Source organism: Prosopis cineraria, unplaced genomic scaffold (genome assembly GCF_029017545.1).
Source record: "Prosopis cineraria cultivar Desert tree isolate PC_DT_omini unplaced genomic scaffold, ASM2901754v1 PC1, whole genome shotgun sequence".
Taxonomy (NCBI): Eukaryota; Viridiplantae; Streptophyta; class Magnoliopsida; order Fabales; family Fabaceae; genus Prosopis; species Prosopis cineraria.
In genome coordinates this window covers 33,813,103-33,831,308 of record NW_026555332.1, presented here as the reverse complement: position 1 = coordinate 33,831,308, position 18,206 = coordinate 33,813,103, and the positions used below count along the sequence as shown (strand labels likewise).

At 29.8% G+C, this 18,206-nt stretch overlaps 1 protein-coding gene across 3 annotated transcripts; it reads right to left on the bottom strand.

Moving 5' to 3' along the window:
* Positions 1 to 1,211: 1,211 nt before the first annotated feature.
* Positions 1,212 to 9,271, bottom strand: LOC129322348 (proline--tRNA ligase, cytoplasmic-like). Of its 3 annotated transcripts, none has more exons than XM_054968663.1 (14): positions 9,102 to 9,271; positions 7,232 to 7,332; positions 6,903 to 6,958; positions 6,731 to 6,816; positions 5,947 to 6,039; positions 5,647 to 5,763; positions 4,796 to 4,983; positions 4,247 to 4,313; positions 3,694 to 3,816; positions 3,452 to 3,604; positions 3,083 to 3,367; positions 2,758 to 2,976; positions 2,206 to 2,299; positions 1,212 to 1,967 (listed from the first exon to the last, which is right to left on the bottom strand). In XM_054968663.1, exons 3-14 carry the CDS (start codon positions 6,943 to 6,945, stop codon positions 1,903 to 1,905), a joined length of 1,533 nt encoding a protein of 510 aa, XP_054824638.1. In that variant the 5' UTR covers positions 6,946 to 6,958; positions 7,232 to 7,332; positions 9,102 to 9,271; the 3' UTR covers positions 1,212 to 1,902. The 3 variants fall into 3 exon arrangements, with proteins under 3 accessions (XP_054824638.1, XP_054824648.1, XP_054824656.1); XM_054968673.1 differs by lacking the exon at positions 9,102 to 9,271 and adding an exon at positions 7,488 to 7,585; XM_054968681.1 differs by lacking the exon at positions 9,102 to 9,271 and adding an exon at positions 7,500 to 7,549.
* Between the last annotated feature and the right edge of the window lie 8,935 nt (positions 9,272 to 18,206).

Below are 18,206 nucleotides of genomic sequence, written 5' to 3'. Positions count from 1 at the left end.
AAATGGCATGGCGCACACAAATCCCTATTGTAATTATTGCTAGTCCTATTTTGATACCCAAACATGTACGTAATATGAGCTTTTAGATTTTGGATAAAAATTAGCTCTGATACCACTTATATATGTGTATTCTGTTATATTTTTCTATTCCTTATAATTTTGTGACAATATTCAAAAATAACATTTATTTCCTCCATTCAAAAATGTAAAGTATTTTTTGAGGAGTTGGATGTTAAAAATGTAAGGTATTTTTAATCTTTTGAGATGTAATCATTTCTTTTTTCTTAAAAGTGTCCTTATTTATAATAATTTTATATTTATTATAGGGTATTTAATAGGGATAAATATAAAAAAATAAGGTTAGTTAAAAAATAACTATTTTATTGGAGGTAAAATTTATTTAAAAATACCTTTCATTTTTAAATGAAAAGAGTATTTAATTAATAATAATTATAATATTCAATTTAATTTATTATTGACTTGAATTAAAATATCATAATAATAAATTTTATTTTAAAATAATTTTCAATCAATGTTTTCACTGTTTAAAAAATATAAATCAATATTATATAACATTCATATTTTTATTATCAAGTTATCTAATTGAATAAATATAATCCCTTTAAGGATAATATTATAATTTTAAATAAAATGACAATCACATTTAAAAGGAAAAGTTAAACATAGGATTTTTCAATAGAAAAAATAAAAATTACTTGTTAACCATCATATCGCAAAAGATATATATATCATTATAAATGATACACCAAGAAAATTTAACGGCACATTAATATACTTGATATTTATATAATTAGACATTATTTTGATAAAAAATATTGAATTAATTTGGTAAAATGTAAGATGAACCTCAATTCGTAAATATGAACATATTACATATTATATAATGATGATAAAATAACATTCTATATCTGAATAAAATAGAAATAAAAACCTTTAAAGTTAAGTATAAATTAAATTTATAGTGAGCAATAGAAAACAAATAGCATTGAACTCATAACATACAATGTATAAAAATAATTTAATCATAATTTAACTTCAGGTGAAAAATTTTTCATTCATTTTTATAATGTGTGTGTATGTAAACATTTCTCAAAAGACTATTATCTTATTTTCGTGGCATATTCAGCTTTAGTAAAAAAAAATATATATATATATATACATAATTAAATTTATAAATAATACATCTCATCTGACATCCACGAGATTCAAGATCTGGTATAGCATACAAATAAATCGCAAATAGGTTTTTTGGGAACATGAAAGAGGCCCAAACAAACAGCAAAACCAACAAAACAAAGCAGCAATCCTCACTGCTCAAACCCAAGGCCACGTCCTCAGAGTATCAATCACGTGGCGAAATACATGAGCGCCACATCCAAGATCAAAACTCAATTTGGCTAAGGAATCTCCCACTCCTTTTCCGACCATTTCCAAATTTGATCCACTACAATACTACTCACTTTCTGCAGCTTCTGTACAACTGATAGAGTCCAATTCTAGAATGATTCTTCTATGACCACCATTCCACCACAAGAACACCCCATTATTCAGCTTGAAATGCTGAACACCAAAATAAACAAAATCTCCACCATTGTCCATTGGGATGAGCCTAAATCCAAAACCATATTAAAAAAAAAAAAATCCCATCCTTTTAATTTGTAGTCACAGAAAGGGATGGCCTAACAATAATTTTTTTTATAAAAAAATTCTAAGAATACTCACGAATTTAACAAAAAAGTCAGTCTAGAATAAAAACTCAGGAATCAATTGTAGCTAAATAAACTTTTCACATGCCCAAGTAAAGTAACTCATTTTTGTGAACCCAAGCAATCCAGAACAGAACACTCCAGTAACAAACATTTCTTAACAGGAGCCAGTGATCTAGTAACTTCTGCCCCAGTAAGTCCATTTCTTTGCAGGCTTACTAGATGCGAAGCACTTGGTACCTAACCAAAAATAATGAATCAGAAGACCTTCAAATTGTGAGAGTTAGTAACAAAATTGATTTTTAAATTCATATATAATTAGCATTCACAACACAGAAGATATCAAATGGGCATGCAAGCCAGTAAGTGTAGTTAGAATATGAGGACGCAGTGAAGGAATTTAAGCGTGTAAGTTTTCATCATTTGAAGCTAACAACAAATACGCACACACATCAGACAGGGAAGAAAGAAATGTTACCTCCAGGGAGTTCTGGTTGATCAAAGGGACTACAAAGGGTCTTAGCTGCTCCAATCTCACCCTTTGTCCTTGCTTTCACTTCTAGTTCCACAGCCTAAAGCAGCACAGATTTAAGGGGAAAAAAATTAAAAAAATCTAAATCTGTCACTAATAAGTAAAACAAAGCTCTAGACGGGGGGAAAAAAAAGAAGTGCAGGAAACAACTACTATACAAACTATTACTTATATATCGAATCCCATGGTGAGAAAAACGCGACAGATAACTTGTAACAGAGGAAAACTATAACAGAACGGTATAAGGAAAAGTCGTTTCAATTTCAACACAAAACTTTCCACAGATAAGTATTGATAACACGATTCACCGATTCCATCGTTTACAGGAAGAATAGACCATACAAGCCATGAGACATAAAGTAAAATACTTCCAAAACCAATTCTTATGTTTACCATGTCTAACAGATGACTCTACCAGAAAGATCCATGTCATTAAATTTCCTCTTCCGACTAAGGCATTTGAAACTTAAAACTAGGACGACTTTCAAATAATCCTACCTCCTCATCACACCAAGGAGCCAATATCATTTTCCGTTGGCTCAATGCTTCCACAAATTCATCCCAAGTATGTACAACCTGAATGCAAGCATCTCGTTTTTGTTTTGCAACATTAAATAGGTTTTGTTGAATACTATGCAGCATGTCTTTGACTTGGTTGACCAAATCATCCCTGGGTATGTCTATTTTTTCCACTTTATCACGTCGAACTGCCCGCACCTGTGCACCATGTGAAAATTGTTTATTGCTATTCATTGACAAACTGACAACTAGAAAAAGATTACACGAATAAGAGCTTATGCAATAACGGGAAAAGGTTGGCGACCTGCTTATTTGCCAAATCCAGTGGCCCAATTTCGATCCTTAGGGGAACACCTTTTAATTCCCAGTGCGAATACTTCCACCCAGGAGAATAGTTATTTCTAGAGTCTGACTTAGCACGAATACCTGCTTCACACAAAGTATTCACAGTAGCATAACAGGCATCAAAAATACCTTGAGAATCAGCATCTTTATACGGCACTGGAATCACAATGACTTGGATTGATGCAACTTTAGGTGGCAGCACTAGCCCTTTGTCATCCCCATGAACCATCACCATCACCCCAATCTGTAAAAAAGACAGGAAATAAAACACTTTCTGATGCATTGGAATTCGCAAATGCATTTACATATTATTGAAATCAAAGCTCACAGTTCGAGTACTATAGGCCCATGAGTTCTGCCAGACCATTGCTTTCTCTCCCTTCTCGTCTTCAAAAGTTATCTCAAACATTTTAGCAAAATTTTGGCCAAGACAGTGAGAAGTTGCACCTTGTATACCACGACCAGTGTTTGGAACAAATGCCTAATATATGGTACATTGCAATCGTATGAACAAATTGCACCATATTTCAGCAACATGTCAATCATAGTGCAAGGAAATCAGATATGTACCTCAACACTGGTGGTGTAAAGTCCACCAGCAAACTTCTCCAGCTCACTTTTCTTACCCTTAATGACAGGAACTGCCAAATATTCTTCATATATACGCCTATACAACTCCAATATCTCAAGGACCTGAAAAAGGATTGGTTTAGTATATTTTGAAAATAAAAAAGTTCAGAAGAAGCTTATGAAATCAGATGCCCATGTACATTACAGGGATGCAAGCCTCATTAGTAGTAAAAGTACCTTTTCTTTGAAAAACTAAATAATGAAGGTTTAAAACCATTAATGTCAAAATCTTTGCAGCATGGTTCAAGTCTTCAAGACATTTAATTAGTTAAATCAATATAAAACATAAAATGTGCAAGCAAACAAATATAATTAAAAACAAAGAGCAGACAAAAGTACTTTAAAAACTAGAGACTAGTTCTTCTTTGCATGGAGCATGGATGCAGATACAGAAAGTTACAAAAGTTATTAAATTAATTTACTTATAAACATGAGACCCAAACAATAATTTGATATCAAATCTAACATCATTGATGCAATACAAGCATCAGACCTCTACATCTGCTTCCTCCTTCGTTGCAAAAGCAGAATGCCCTTCTTGCCAAAGAAATTCCCGGCTTCTGCAATCAAAAAAAGTAATGAGACTCATTCCCAAAAAAAAAAAAAACAAAAACAAAAACAAGGAGTAGAATTAATGAGACTGGTGAACACTGAAAGAACATATACAAATTTATCTGCATGACAGCCACTGCTTGTGGGAGTGAATTATACAACAATGTTTTAAGTCATCACAACTCCAATTTCTTACTAAGCTTAAGATTCAAGAAAACATCAATAACTACTATTTTGCAAAAGGGCTTCACTATGACCAATTCATTATTTATGAAACTTCCATTAGAGCATTGACAAGGATAATCAGATCATGATTACAAGGCACTAGAAAAGAAAATACTAGAGGGCTAAAGGCTTGATATTCCAAGGTGAGTAATCTTGTTTGATTTTGATACTGTGCATGACTTTTCACATTAGAAGTATCCAATACCCAACGCGATAAGATGTAACATGAAAAAAGGAACCAATGAGAAAGAAAACTATGCAACACCTGATGAATGGCATGGGATTACTGAACTCCCATCTGACAACATTGGACCATTGGTTAAATTTCTTAGGCAAATCACGATGTCCCCTTATCTTCTTAGAGTAGTATGGATACATGACAGTTTCACTGGTTGGGCGAATAGCAATAGGGGCTTCTAAATCAGTACCCCCGGCCTTTGTCACCCAAGCAACCTGGCAAAAATGCAAAGGATCACTAATATAACAATAATGTTCCTAAACTGTAAATTTCCTTCTCGAAGACAATCCAATTTCTGCATAAACGAGATAAAATGTTGCTAACTAAAACTAAACAATCAATTTAAAAACGCACAACATTTCCACTTTCAAAGGAACAATAATCTACAAGATATTAACAAAGTACTTGCAGGAAAAATTTATAAATCAATTAACTATTAATTAGCATTAATTCATTTTGTAATGAATATTAAGCTCAGGACAAATTAAGCTCTATTAATTGAATGTATTTTGCAATAGGTTGAATTACATACAATCCCACTAAGTAGAGGTTCTGACCAGTAGCCCTTAAGAATTAATGTTTATGGGAGTTTAAAAGGGCTGCTATTAGGGTTTTCTTCAACACCATAATTTTGTTGCGCTCATATAGTGACATTAGAGATTCCTTCTCTCCTTTTATATTATGTGTGCTAGGGATCGATGCAGGTGATACCTCTACCTCTTGCTTTCTAACGGCTCCTTTAAGTATATCCTCAGGCATGCAAAACTCTCTATTTGTGAATTTGAAATTATTTAATCACTGTTTTAGCAGTTGTTTCCAATACATAGCTCAAACATACCTAGTAAATCATCCAAAAATTAAAATGAAATTTCATGCACCTCTGGCGCAAAGCCTTCAATATGATCCTTCTCCTTTTGCAAAAAGTAATCAGGCACAAATATGGGGAAGTAGCAGGCTTCAACTTTCATTTTTGTTATCTCCGCGTCAAAAAAGTCCTGCACATTGATTTCCAAAAGATTAAACAACAGATGCATTTAAGCAATCTAAATACCGGAATCTATGCTTAAGGAACCAGAGTTTATTCAAAAGTTAAACCTACCAAACAAGAGTTTATTGAAACCATATGGGCAAGTAACATAAGGCGTAGCAATGAGCATGAAAAGAACTGATGAACTCACCTGCATCACCTTCCAGATTGACATTGCCCACGGCAAAAGGATGTAGCATCCAGATATTTCGTAGTAATCAATCATATCCGCACGTACAACTAGCTGTCACGCCACATCAAAAAGAATTAAATAGGAAAAGCCCGCCAATATCTGGTCATCAAATTTTGCAGCCAAAAGCCTAAAGGCCTGTTTGGTTGGAGGGGAGGGTTTTAATGTTACCTTATTAAATTGAGAAGGTAAAGGGAGGAAAAATAATTATATATAGACAACTTTATCCTTATATTATTAAAATTGTTTTTCTAATAAACTATAGTTATGAATGTTTTTAACATGTAAGTATAAGTATATAAAGTAATTATCCTTGTTAAATATATTATTAAAAATCTGCCATTGCTGAGCTTGTCTAAAAAGATGAAGTGTAGTAATTAAAAAAAAAAAGAGTATATTGATCATTACACAACAAAATTATACCCCTTCCCTCTAAGGAGGGTTTGGAGGGGAGGAGAGGGGATGGGAACTTTTCCAAACCAAATAAGGGGAGGGGAGCCCCCAACCAAACAATGCCTAAGTTAAAGGACGAAAAATGACAGTAAGTTCCATTTTACTCAAATTCAATTTCAACATCCGTCACTAGAACCATAAAACCCTTGAGAATATACAGCTATTGATATTGTCGCTGTTCGCTAAGCTCAGAGAGGGGGTGACAAAGAGAAGTCAGATGACGATGGATAAGTTTGCGTTAACACATGATCAAAAGAACAACAGAAAAATATTAATAATTTGAAGAAGGTACCTCAGAGTACCACTCCCCAAAGTTTTCCGCCTTTCGATTTGCAAGCCCTAAACCAGTCTCTTTCTTCACCACCTTCTTCTTCACACCTGTGAAGGAAGGTGCAGGAAATCCAAACAATTCACAATTAGAAACTAAAATGTAGAAACAGACAAAAGGTACAAACAATAACCACCTGAAATTTCTCTAGTGGGCCTGTCAGCATCAGCTCCGGCCATCCTGAATCTCCACCTAAGAAACGCCGGCGCGTATGGAGGCAGAAAGGGGGGAGAGGCCGCCAAAAGAGAAACCATGCCAAGTCAAATTAATAACAGATAATAACTCAAAGCCTCGCACAAGCTGAGGTTATTAAGCGGATGTCAAAGAATAATAGTCTATTCTCTTTTCAACCTTGATAAAAGATACGAGAGGATAACAAACTGGTGAAGTTCAAACCCAACCGGAGCTTTTTAAGATTTTCTTAATTTGATTTATATTTTGAAAGAAGAGTCACAAAAAGATTACCACAATCTCTCAGATTCTGAGACTCAGAAGCCGGTGGTGACCTATGAAGCGCGTTCCTCTGTCTAAATAGAGTCCACTACTTCTTCCACAGTATCAGAAACCTGCAGATACAATGGTAGTTAGTAACAAAATAATCATTCGGAAGGTATTTCACTACTGAATCTTAATAATTAAAGATCCAGAAGTGAGGGTGAGAGACTCGTGTGTGAGTGTCGCAGCGAAAGAGAAAATGTGACAGGGCACGGCCAGGGTTTACAGAATCATTTACAGTCTCTCGGCAGTGACGAGCCCGACGTTTGCGTTTCGGTTTTGTTTTCTTGTGGGAAAAGAAAAGCTTCCAAACACGTCGGAGGGGAGAGCGAATGGGGAAATGGCGAACGTTGGCGCCAATACATGGGGTACAAATATAGATTACCCAATATGCCCCTCGTATACTTGTGGATCTCCTATGATAAAACACTTTTAATTATTTTATATATTTTTTATATATTTTTTTATAATTATAAAAAAATAATATTTTTTATATTATAAAAAAGTGTCAGATAACTTTATTTTTATTATTAATTTTAAATAATAATACAATCACATTAAATACTTTTATATTAATCAAAAAATTAAAATAAAAAATAATTTAATTATTATAAATGTCTTATATTTTAAATTAAAAATTATTTTTAAAAAATATTTTATAAATAAGATTAGAAGAATATGTATTTTTATATTTTCTTTTTTCTTATGTTATTTCAGTATTTCTGTCTTTTTAAGTTTTTTCCTGTACTGCACCCATTCATTCTTCCTTCCAAATAAACTATTATTATTATTATTTTTTTTTTGCCATTGCCTTCATCATAAATCATAAAATGAGGACAAAATCACAAAAATTTTACGTATTCCTACGAACTCACTCACTGGTGTTTTCATTTTTCTATGTTTCATATTTATCATAAAATGATGAGAAAATGACAAAAAAAATATTTCTACAATATATAAATAATAAATAAATATTATGAAATGAAATAATTATTGTGTGGTTTTAAAAAACTTGTCTTATATTGTAGATTTTTTGAAAAATGACATGCTTGCTCCAATTTAAAATATATCATTTCACAAAATAAAAATAAAAATCATCACATTTCAAGTATTAAAAACTGTGCAATAAATACTATATTTTCCATATTCTAATAGTTTTTTTTATATGGCTCTCGTGGAAATAAAAATTATTTAAAGAAGTTCATGCATGTGAGATCACCACCAACAACTGCTACCATCATGGCATCATTGGTGACAAAAATATCTACTTCATTTATTTAAAAATATAAAATATTTTTAATAAAATTTTACTTTTAAATAAAGTAGTTATTTATTTTTAAATTAATATTATTTTTTCATATTTACTTATATTAAATACCTTATAATAAATAAAAAAGTCATTCATCAATAGGGTTGCCTTTAAAAAATAATTATTTTATCTTAAAAGATTAAAAATATTTTATATTTTTTAATATTCAATTTTTAAAAAAATATTTTATATTTTAAAATGAAGGAAGTATTTCTTTAAATGTGATTAATCAAAATCACATTTCAGAGACGTTCTCCTTTCTATAATTTTAGGTCTCCAATACTACAACAGCTCAACAAGCGTCGTTGTTACAAGAGATAACCTTTGATACAACTCAAATAAAGCAAAACATTGCCTTCCGATAGGACTTCAACACCGAGAACTGTTGCTTGGGATTAAAGAACAACCAAATTTGGGGATATTAGTTTTAACTCTGAATCAGGCCAGAACAAATCTCAACTATCAATTTTCATCTAAACGATGGGAAGAGAAGAATCAATATGCATAAAAGGAGGGGGTGAAAAATAATACCGAGAGCAACGTCGTGGAGTGAGCACCCGAGGACAGCCAACGGCGGCGGCGAGGTAGAGGTCACCGGAGCCGAGAAACAGGGAAAGGGAAGGGAAAAGTTTTGGGGCCAGGCGGTGAAGGAGGAATAACACAATCTTAAGGTTATTTCATTTTCTAGGATAATTTCTGATCATGTTGCCAGTTTTAGTAAGATTGCAATGTTAAAAAAATAATAATAATAAATTGATATGATTCATACAATCACCAATCAAATTTATTACTCTCTTTTGTCTTTGTCAGAAGATTTTTTTTATCATCTCATTAAATTTTTATCTCACAATTTTTCATTTAATCTTCGTTGAATGTTAAAAAAAATATTATTCAAATATATATATTTAATAAAAATAAAATTAAAAAATTATTAAATTTTTATATAGAGTTAATAAATTATGATGTTTTTCTTAATTTTAATTATACATTATAAATAAAATTAGAGGAATACATGTTAAAAAATTATAATTGATTCAAAAATTGGTGTAATTTGACTAATTTCTATATAAATAACAATAAAAGGTCAAGGAATCAGGATTTAGGAGACCAATTTGGGTGCTCATCATCATGGTACTCATCATTGTGATAAAATCTGGACCATTTAAATTTTGATATTGGCCATCTAGATTTAAAGTATTATTATCTATTTTTTATTTATTAAAATAAAAATTTATAAAAATTATATAATAATTTTAATAATTTTTATTTTAATAAGGTTTAGGTTTAACTTGAAGGATCCAATTTAATATTAAAATTTTTATAATTGATGTATATTGACTATTCAGATGTACTCTGTATAATCCAGATTTAGAAATAATTAATATACATCAATTATAAAAATTTTAATATTAAATTAAACCCTTTAAATTAAATCTAGACTATATTAAAATTAAAAATTTTATTAAAATTATTTTATAATTTCCATAAATTTTTTATTTTAATAAGTATAATATACAATAATATTTAAAATATAGACCATCAGGTCTAAATGGTTCAAATTGAGTACCCAAATCAAGTCTCGGTACAGGACGCGATGCCTTGGTGGAACCCTGTGCATTACAGCCGTGCAAGACTAGTCATTACAAGATTTAAAAGATTAAAAAAAATTTTGAAATTGATTTATATAAATTTTATAATTAAAATAATTAAATTGGTTTATATGACTCCGGCAACCACAATAGATATTTATTGTATAATCAGGACTTTGAAGAAATTATTGATTATATCAAATTTGTATGACAATAGTTGTCAATAACGTCTCAGTTATAACAATATATGATTCCATATCACAATGTAAAATATTATTTAGTGTTTGAGTTTTCATATTTTCTTAACTGTAATTGATAATGCTGTTGATCCTTACGTGGAGCTAGAGCCAGAAAAATAAGACAAGGCCGTAGGATCAGCCCATTTAAGTTTATTCGGGCTGCAGTTGAAAATGATCCGTACAAAGTTAACTTTGGTTACAATTTAGCCATGGAACAAAAATTGGCTAACTCTATTTTTATTTAGCAAGTTCATCCAGCCTTGTTGTTGCTAGAATTTGGAATGCTGTGTGGAAGATTAGGTAATGCCCAAAGTCAGAAATTTTATTTGAAAAATTAATAATTAGTAACCCATAAGAATATTAATAACAATTATAAATCATGAATTATTAAAATTCTAATAACACACCATGATCCTTACTTATAATTAAAAAATATGTGAATAATTAGTTGGGAAGTAAACAAAAAACACTTGGGATTATTTATTATCAATGTTTTTAAAATTAAACTGAATATTGAATCGAAAAGGTCATCGGTCTACAGTTCACATAATTCAATTGGGTTGGACTTATGATCAAACCAGTGACATAATAATTAAATTTAAAAAATTATATATGTATATAATAATTTAAATATAAAAAATAAATATAAAATTGCTACTTAACTTAAAAATAAAACTAAATATTTTAAATTTATCATGGCTTAACAAGCCACGTAATACAATATAACATCAAATGATTTAAAAAATTGGTCATTTAAAAAAAAAAGATACAAAAATTTAAAAAAAAAGAAAAGGAGCATTTTTTTATGAACAGTTTGGTTTTTAAAAAACTAAATCCAGTTCCTAGCTTGATCTCAATTCTCAATTTGATCGTTGGTTCAAAATAACTCAATCCAACCTAACTCTCCAAACAATTTTTTTGACTTGACCTATTCGTTAGCTTGACCAGAAGAACTATCGCCGATTCGATCGTTCTATTCAATCTAATTTTTTTAATTATTGTTTATAAATTATAATGTTAGTTGAAAATTTATGAAAATTAATTATGAATATCAATTTTTTATTGTCAATATACAAATAAATCAGTTGAAAAATTAAACAAATACGTTTGGAATTATTTGTAATATTAGTTAAAAAATTTTTAGAGTTAATCATTTATAATTTTTTTTGCTACCAATATATAGATAAATAGCTTGAAAAATCTACAAAATGGACATAAAATTATTTATAATGTTAGTTGAAAAATTATAAGAGTTAGTTGTGAATTGCAAGCCATCACTCATGAATTTTACTATCGCTTGAGAAATTAACAAAAGATATTTAAAAATTTTTGTAGTACTAGTTGAGAATTTATAAAAGTTCATTGTGAATCTAAAATCAATCAATAAAAAATAATTTATTGCAAGTAAAAACTATAGTCTCTTATTAAGATTTTAATAATTCAAGATTTATAATTGTTATTAATATTCTAATGAAATTCCTAATTGTCATTTCTCTTTAATTTTATTTAGAGAGTGCTGCATGATGCCTTGGCAAACAATGAGGCTCTTTGCCATCTAAGTGTGCCTCTGACCCAATCAACCCGGTTTGTGGTGAGGAGTTTGAAATTTGAAACAATTGAACACACGAAAATCATGCAGAAGCGTTTAATATGGGCCTCTGGCTTGAAAAATTCTTACTTGAAGACAAGGCTGATTTGGATTAATATTAAGCACATAAATGTTATCCTTTAATTAGTAACAAATTAAATTTGTTTGACATTGACACCAATTACTATCAATGGTAAAGGATTAATACTAAAATATTTTAACTAATGGGATTAGGTTTAATAAAAAAATCTAATCCCTTAACAAACTAAAGTTTGAATCTCACTTAAAAGAGATGTCTACATTTAATATTTAATTATGTGTCAAATAGGATTGTGTTCAAATAGGAGGATAACTGTAAGTAAAAGAAAAAAAAAGTTAAAAGATTAATAATTTGACTTTAAAATTATATTTCTCAAACAAAAATCGAAATCCAATTATCCAGGGAAAAATTATGTAAGTAACGAGTAAAACTTAATTAGTGGTTTCATATCATAAAATATATTTTTAATCTTTTTTCAGGATCATTTATAATGATCATATTCAACTTCTACCTGTAATACTTTTGTACTAAAAAAATTTGAAAACTAGGATCAATGAAGATTTTGTTTTTAAAGATTTTTTTAACATATGACAAACAAATAATTTTAATAATATAACGAATTCAATATTATCAATCGAGAAAAAGAATTTCATGAATCATGTGAATAAATTTTATATGTATGTATGTATGTATGTATGTATACACATGTGTACTAAATGAATTTCACATGATTATAATTGTATCAAGAACCCTAATTAATAGTTGTCTGCCTTTCGATTTGAAAGCCCTAAACTAGTCTCTTTCTTCACCACCTTCTTCACAATTGTGAAGGAAGGTGCAAGAAATCCAATCAATTCACAATCTTGATAAAAGATACGAGCCGATTGCAAGCCAAAGGAGTTCAACCAAATCATAGTTTTTTAACATTTTGGTAATTTGATTTCTACTTTAAAAGAAGAGAGAGAAGAGAGACATGAAAATATTACCACAATCTTTCAGATTCTGAGACTCAAAAGCCGACGGCGACCGGTGAAGCGTGTTCCTTAATCAAAATGGTTACCACTGCTTCTTCCACAGTCTCAACAACCTGCAGAAGCAACGGTAGTTAGTGACAAAATAATCATCCGAAGGTATTTCACTACAGAATCTTAATAATCAAAGATCTTAAAGTGAAGGTGAGAGACTCGTGTGTGAGTGTCGAAGCGAAAGGGAAAACGAGACGGCCAGGTTCTACGTTCTCTCTCCAGCGACGAGCCCGACGTTTGCGTTTTGATTTTGTTTTCTTGTGGGAAAAGAAAAGCTTATGAAAGTTCGGGAAAAGAAGAGTATCGGCGCCAACGTATGGGGAACAAATGTAGATTGCCTAATATGTCCCTCTATTACAACAGTATCAGCATTTTTACATTTTCTTTTTCTTATGCAATTTCTGTCCTTTTAATCTATTCTTGCAGCCATTGATTCATCAATTTCGTTTTTGTCTTCCTTCCAAATAAACCTTGTGTTGCAGACGCGAGAATGGAGGACATTTAAGATTATAAAAATCACAAATATTAATAACAAATCCATAATATTAATACTAAATCAATATTCAACCAACCCAACATTCATAATATACATACAAAAACTATTTTTTTTTGCCACCATATAAAAACTAATAATTAAATTCTTATAAAAGCATAAAAATGACATTTAAAATTATAAAATTCACAAATATTAATGCCAAATCCAAAGTATTATTATCATGTCTATACCCATCCAATGACCCAACGTCTGGAATAATTAGAAAACAACGAAACAACATATATCCAAAAAAAAAAACTATTTTAATTATGGAGCTACTCAGGATCAGGATTCATGACAAAGTGAAAAAAAAGTTTGACCGCTTCAAGAAATTTGGAACTAGAAGAAGGCTAAATGAATAAATAAAACAATTATAAAAATCTTTAGCAACATTGACGACTTCAATGGGAGGGCAAGATTCAGAAAAGCACAACCACGGACCAAGGCTTCACAATTCACGCTACCTAAATCAATCAGGATTTAAGGAGTGATGGCAAGTGGAAGGAAAGAGAAGAAGAGTTATGAGACGAACGGAAACCTTGAGCGATCACTATTAAAAAAATAGCAGATTAATGACAGAATTTAGAAATGAAATAAATCTTCGTCACTAATCTATCACTAATTTCATTGCTAATTCAAAATAAGATATCCTAACTATTTAGCGACGAAATTTATCGATGAAATGTTCTGTCGTTAAAATTTTATCATTATTCCTTCACTAATCAATCAGAAATAATTTACCAACGGAAAATTTCATCGTTAATGGTTAAGATATCTTATTTCAATTTAGTGACGGAATTTGCGATGGAATTTCTTTCTATCATAATTCTATCACTAATTCCATTACAAATTATTTTTAATTTAATTTTATTATTTATAATATATATTTATATATAATTTATTCAATAATTTATTATTATGCTATAAATAAATAATTTAAAAATTATAATTTAAAATAATTTATTATTTTAGATTATTTGTATATTATTAATAATAATTTAAATTTTATATTAATTATGCTTATTTAAAAATAAAAATAAAATAATTATAAAATAAAAATTTAAAATATTATATATTATATAGATACAAATTATAATATATAATGATAATAAAATATTTTTAATTTATATCAAAAATAATTATTTTAAATAAAATATAATAAAAATAATAATTATGTATAAATTAATTTTTCCATATTAATAAATAAATATAATGTTAAAAAATAATTAAATTTAGATACTATATTTAATAATAATTTAAATAATACATTTATTAATATATGTGTGTGTGGTTAAGTATTATATATTTAATTTATCAATTAACATTGAAGATTCCTTTCAACTCAACTGACAACAAGGTGGACACAAAGGCACATGGAAGTATGAGGTTGTAAGTTCAAACCGTGTCAAGGTACAATTAAAGGTAATAATATTTGATATGACAATGACAAATGACGTGACAATAATGTGATGGTGAGGTGGCACTGATCCATTGAGTGACTAGGTGGTGATGAGGTGATATTGGCTCATCGATGTTTTGATCCACCTAATAAATTTGTGACATAATTAGTAATGGAATATGTCCGTTGGAAAATTAACGACAGAATGCATTTTGTCACAAAGTTAGAATAACTTTATCCTTATTTAATGATAAAAAATTTCTGTCGCTATTCCGTCACATTTCGTCACTAATTGTGACGGAATTGCAAATTCCGTTGCTAATGAATTAGTAACGATATTTTTACTGATGAAAATATTTTGTCACTAATCCATTTAATGATAGAATTTTTACTGATTATCACAAAATTTTTCATAGCTAATCAGCTGTTTTTTTTTTTTTTTGTAGTGGATAGAGACAGCAGTGACGATAAGGAGAGTGATATGATATTATGTGTTAAAAGGATGCATTTGTCTTTTATGCTATTGTTATGTCCTTGTTTGTCTTTATCTTAGGCATGTATCGTTGTACCATATGTATGCACCTATGTTTCTGCAAATGGTTATGGCATAAGTGGAATTTTCCCTCTTCACTCGCTTCCTTCTTCTCTGTCTCTTTTCTTTTCTGCTTTTCTCATTTCAGGATTGTGCTCGTTCCATTGACATCAGAGGAGGCTGAATCTTGATGGCAGACGCTACACATTCACAAGTCATTGTATGTGAGGTGGAGGACCATTTATGGGAAGAAATGGATCAATGCTTTACTGTGAGGGACCACTACAAATGTAGATGCAAGTAACTGGAATGCAAGAGCTTCTATGACATTTGCCTTTACAACTCGTTGATATGCAATAGGGGTGAGAACGTGAGAGATGTGATGATTATCAGGTTCTAATCTGTTACACTAAGTTAGACTTTCCCAACTATTCCTCAACTAATGTTGATTTGTGGATTGCCAGGTGTGAATGCTATTTCTTGCTGGATAGAACACCAAGACTCACAAGACTCTAATAGCTAGTATTTCTCTGGATGATACTGCGTACAAGTGGTTCCAGCATTATGAACAAGATGTACTACCAGACCATGTGCATGCGCCTGTGTTTCCGCAAACGGTTATCGCATAAGTGGATTATCTCTCTTCACTGGCTTCCTTCTTCTCTGTCTCTTCTTCCCTATCTCTTTCTTTTCTGTTTCTGCCTTCTTTTCTCATTTCAAGACCATGCTCGTACCAAAGAGATTGAGCAAATGCTAGACGGTTAGAGTGAAGGAAGAAGTGAAGAAAAGATGAATAGCAGACGACAGGCCTATATTGCCTGTAATTCTGATCAACCCCTGTTTGAATTTGAATAAGTTCAAAAAATTTTAGCATAGATTGAAAATATTAATATTTTTGACACAATTATCGATTATTCATGGATGGAGCCAAGTATTTAATATAGTTGCATATTCAAGACTGGAATTCAGTATCTCTAGCTAAGCTAGTACAAATTAATTAAGCTAATGCTCGTTGGTTTAAAAATATTGATCCTATTATATTTTTATTATTTTTAATCCATAAAATACCTTAGAATAATATTTGAAATATAGTTTAATTTTGATTTTTAAATTATAAGACGCTCAAATTTTTTTAAAAAAATTGAGTATTCTAATTTTTTAAGTAATGAAAAAAATTATATTTTTTATAATAAAAATAATTAACTTTCAAGTAAAAATTGAAATTTATTTTTAAAAAATAAAAATTAACTATTCAAGTTTTGGGCTGGCTCGAAGCTCAAGAGTAGTAAGACCGAGTTTGATCATGTGGGGGGAGGAGATTTAAAAAAAAAAATTAATTTATTGGAGACAACTCAAATAAGCACATCCCATCTAAATTATCAACTTTACAACTGAGGAACAGGGCCTTCAATTTTTGAAAGTTTATTTTTAAGAAAAAAAAATCCAAAGCAACGTGGTTTCATTGACTTGAAGGGAAAAATAATAAACCATGAATTGGCCAGTAAACTAATCGGTTTTCCCTATTTCTACGTTTCATTGACTAGTTTACCAATTTTTGAGCTGTTTGTTCCACACTTCACTTGCATCATTGGACTAAGCTAATGACTGATTTCCAGTTGAACTGATCAAACAGGCTAGTTCGTCCAATTTTTGAAACCTTGAAATTTTTATAGTTAGACTTATATCAAGAACCTTAATTAATAGTAATATATTCTAATAAATTTTTTCATTTACACCTAAGCCCTATTTTTTTTTAAAATGAAGTTTACAGTTAATTATAATTTATTACAATTTGAAAATATTTCCATCACGAATTTGTTTTATTATATTTAAATCCTGATTAGCACTGACAATTTTCATAAATTTTAATTGTTAGAAATCATATGTATATTCTTTTCAACGATAATAAAACTTTAAATCTCCCAACATTGTCTCAATTATTAATTTGATCCTTCAATTTAAATTTTTATCGATTTGGTCTTTTATATTTTTTTTAAATTATCATGTGAGTCCTCTAAGTTTTAAAACACAAATTGACTCTCAAAATAATCTAATATATAAAATTATATTGATGACTTGGTGTGTATTTATAGCTAAACGAGAATAAATTAACCCTCTAATCAGTTTAATTTTTATGAGCACAACTCTTTACACTATGCTTTGCTCTCCTTTTTTTAAAAAAAAAAAAATATTTCCACCTAAATAATTATATTTTTTTTATTATTCTACATGACTGTTATCAGTGTTCTATTATCCATATCAATAAATTTTAATAACATTACATCTTTTTTTTAAATAATAAGGATTAAATTGATAGCCAAAGTAAACTTTAAAAACTAAATCAATAAAAATTAAAATTAAAATATCAAATTGATAACTAAAATAAATTTAAAAAACTAAATTGCAAAACCCCTTCTTTTTATCTATCTTATCCAACTATTTCCCGATTTTCCAAAAAGAAGGGAGCCCAACACAAGCATTACTCACACCCTACGCGTTGCACACGCACACACATCACTTACCTATTTCATGCACTCACAATTTTTTTTAATCCTTTTTTTGAGTCACATGGTGATTGATTTCAAAACCCTAGCGTCAAAGGAGACCATCCCACATGAACCAAAGGTTCTCACCAAATGTTAATGTATATTGAAGTGGAACGTGAATGAAAATGTACCACAAAAATCAA

What these genes read in the sequence shown, in the direction of transcription:
- LOC129322348 (XM_054968663.1), bottom strand. Translation starts at nt 6,945, where the DNA reads ATGGCCGGAGCTGATGCTGACAGGCCCACTAGAGAAATTTCAG. An exon ending in TTGAAGGCTTTGCGCCAGAG is followed by an intron (nt 4,984 to 5,646) that starts GTGCATGAAATT and finishes CATTTTTGCCAG; the next exon opens with GTTGCTTGGGTGACAAAGGC. An exon ending in AATCCCATGCCATTCATCAG is followed by an intron (nt 4,314 to 4,795) that starts GTGTTGCATAGT and finishes TTTTGATTGCAG; the next exon opens with AAGCCGGGAATTTCTTTGGC.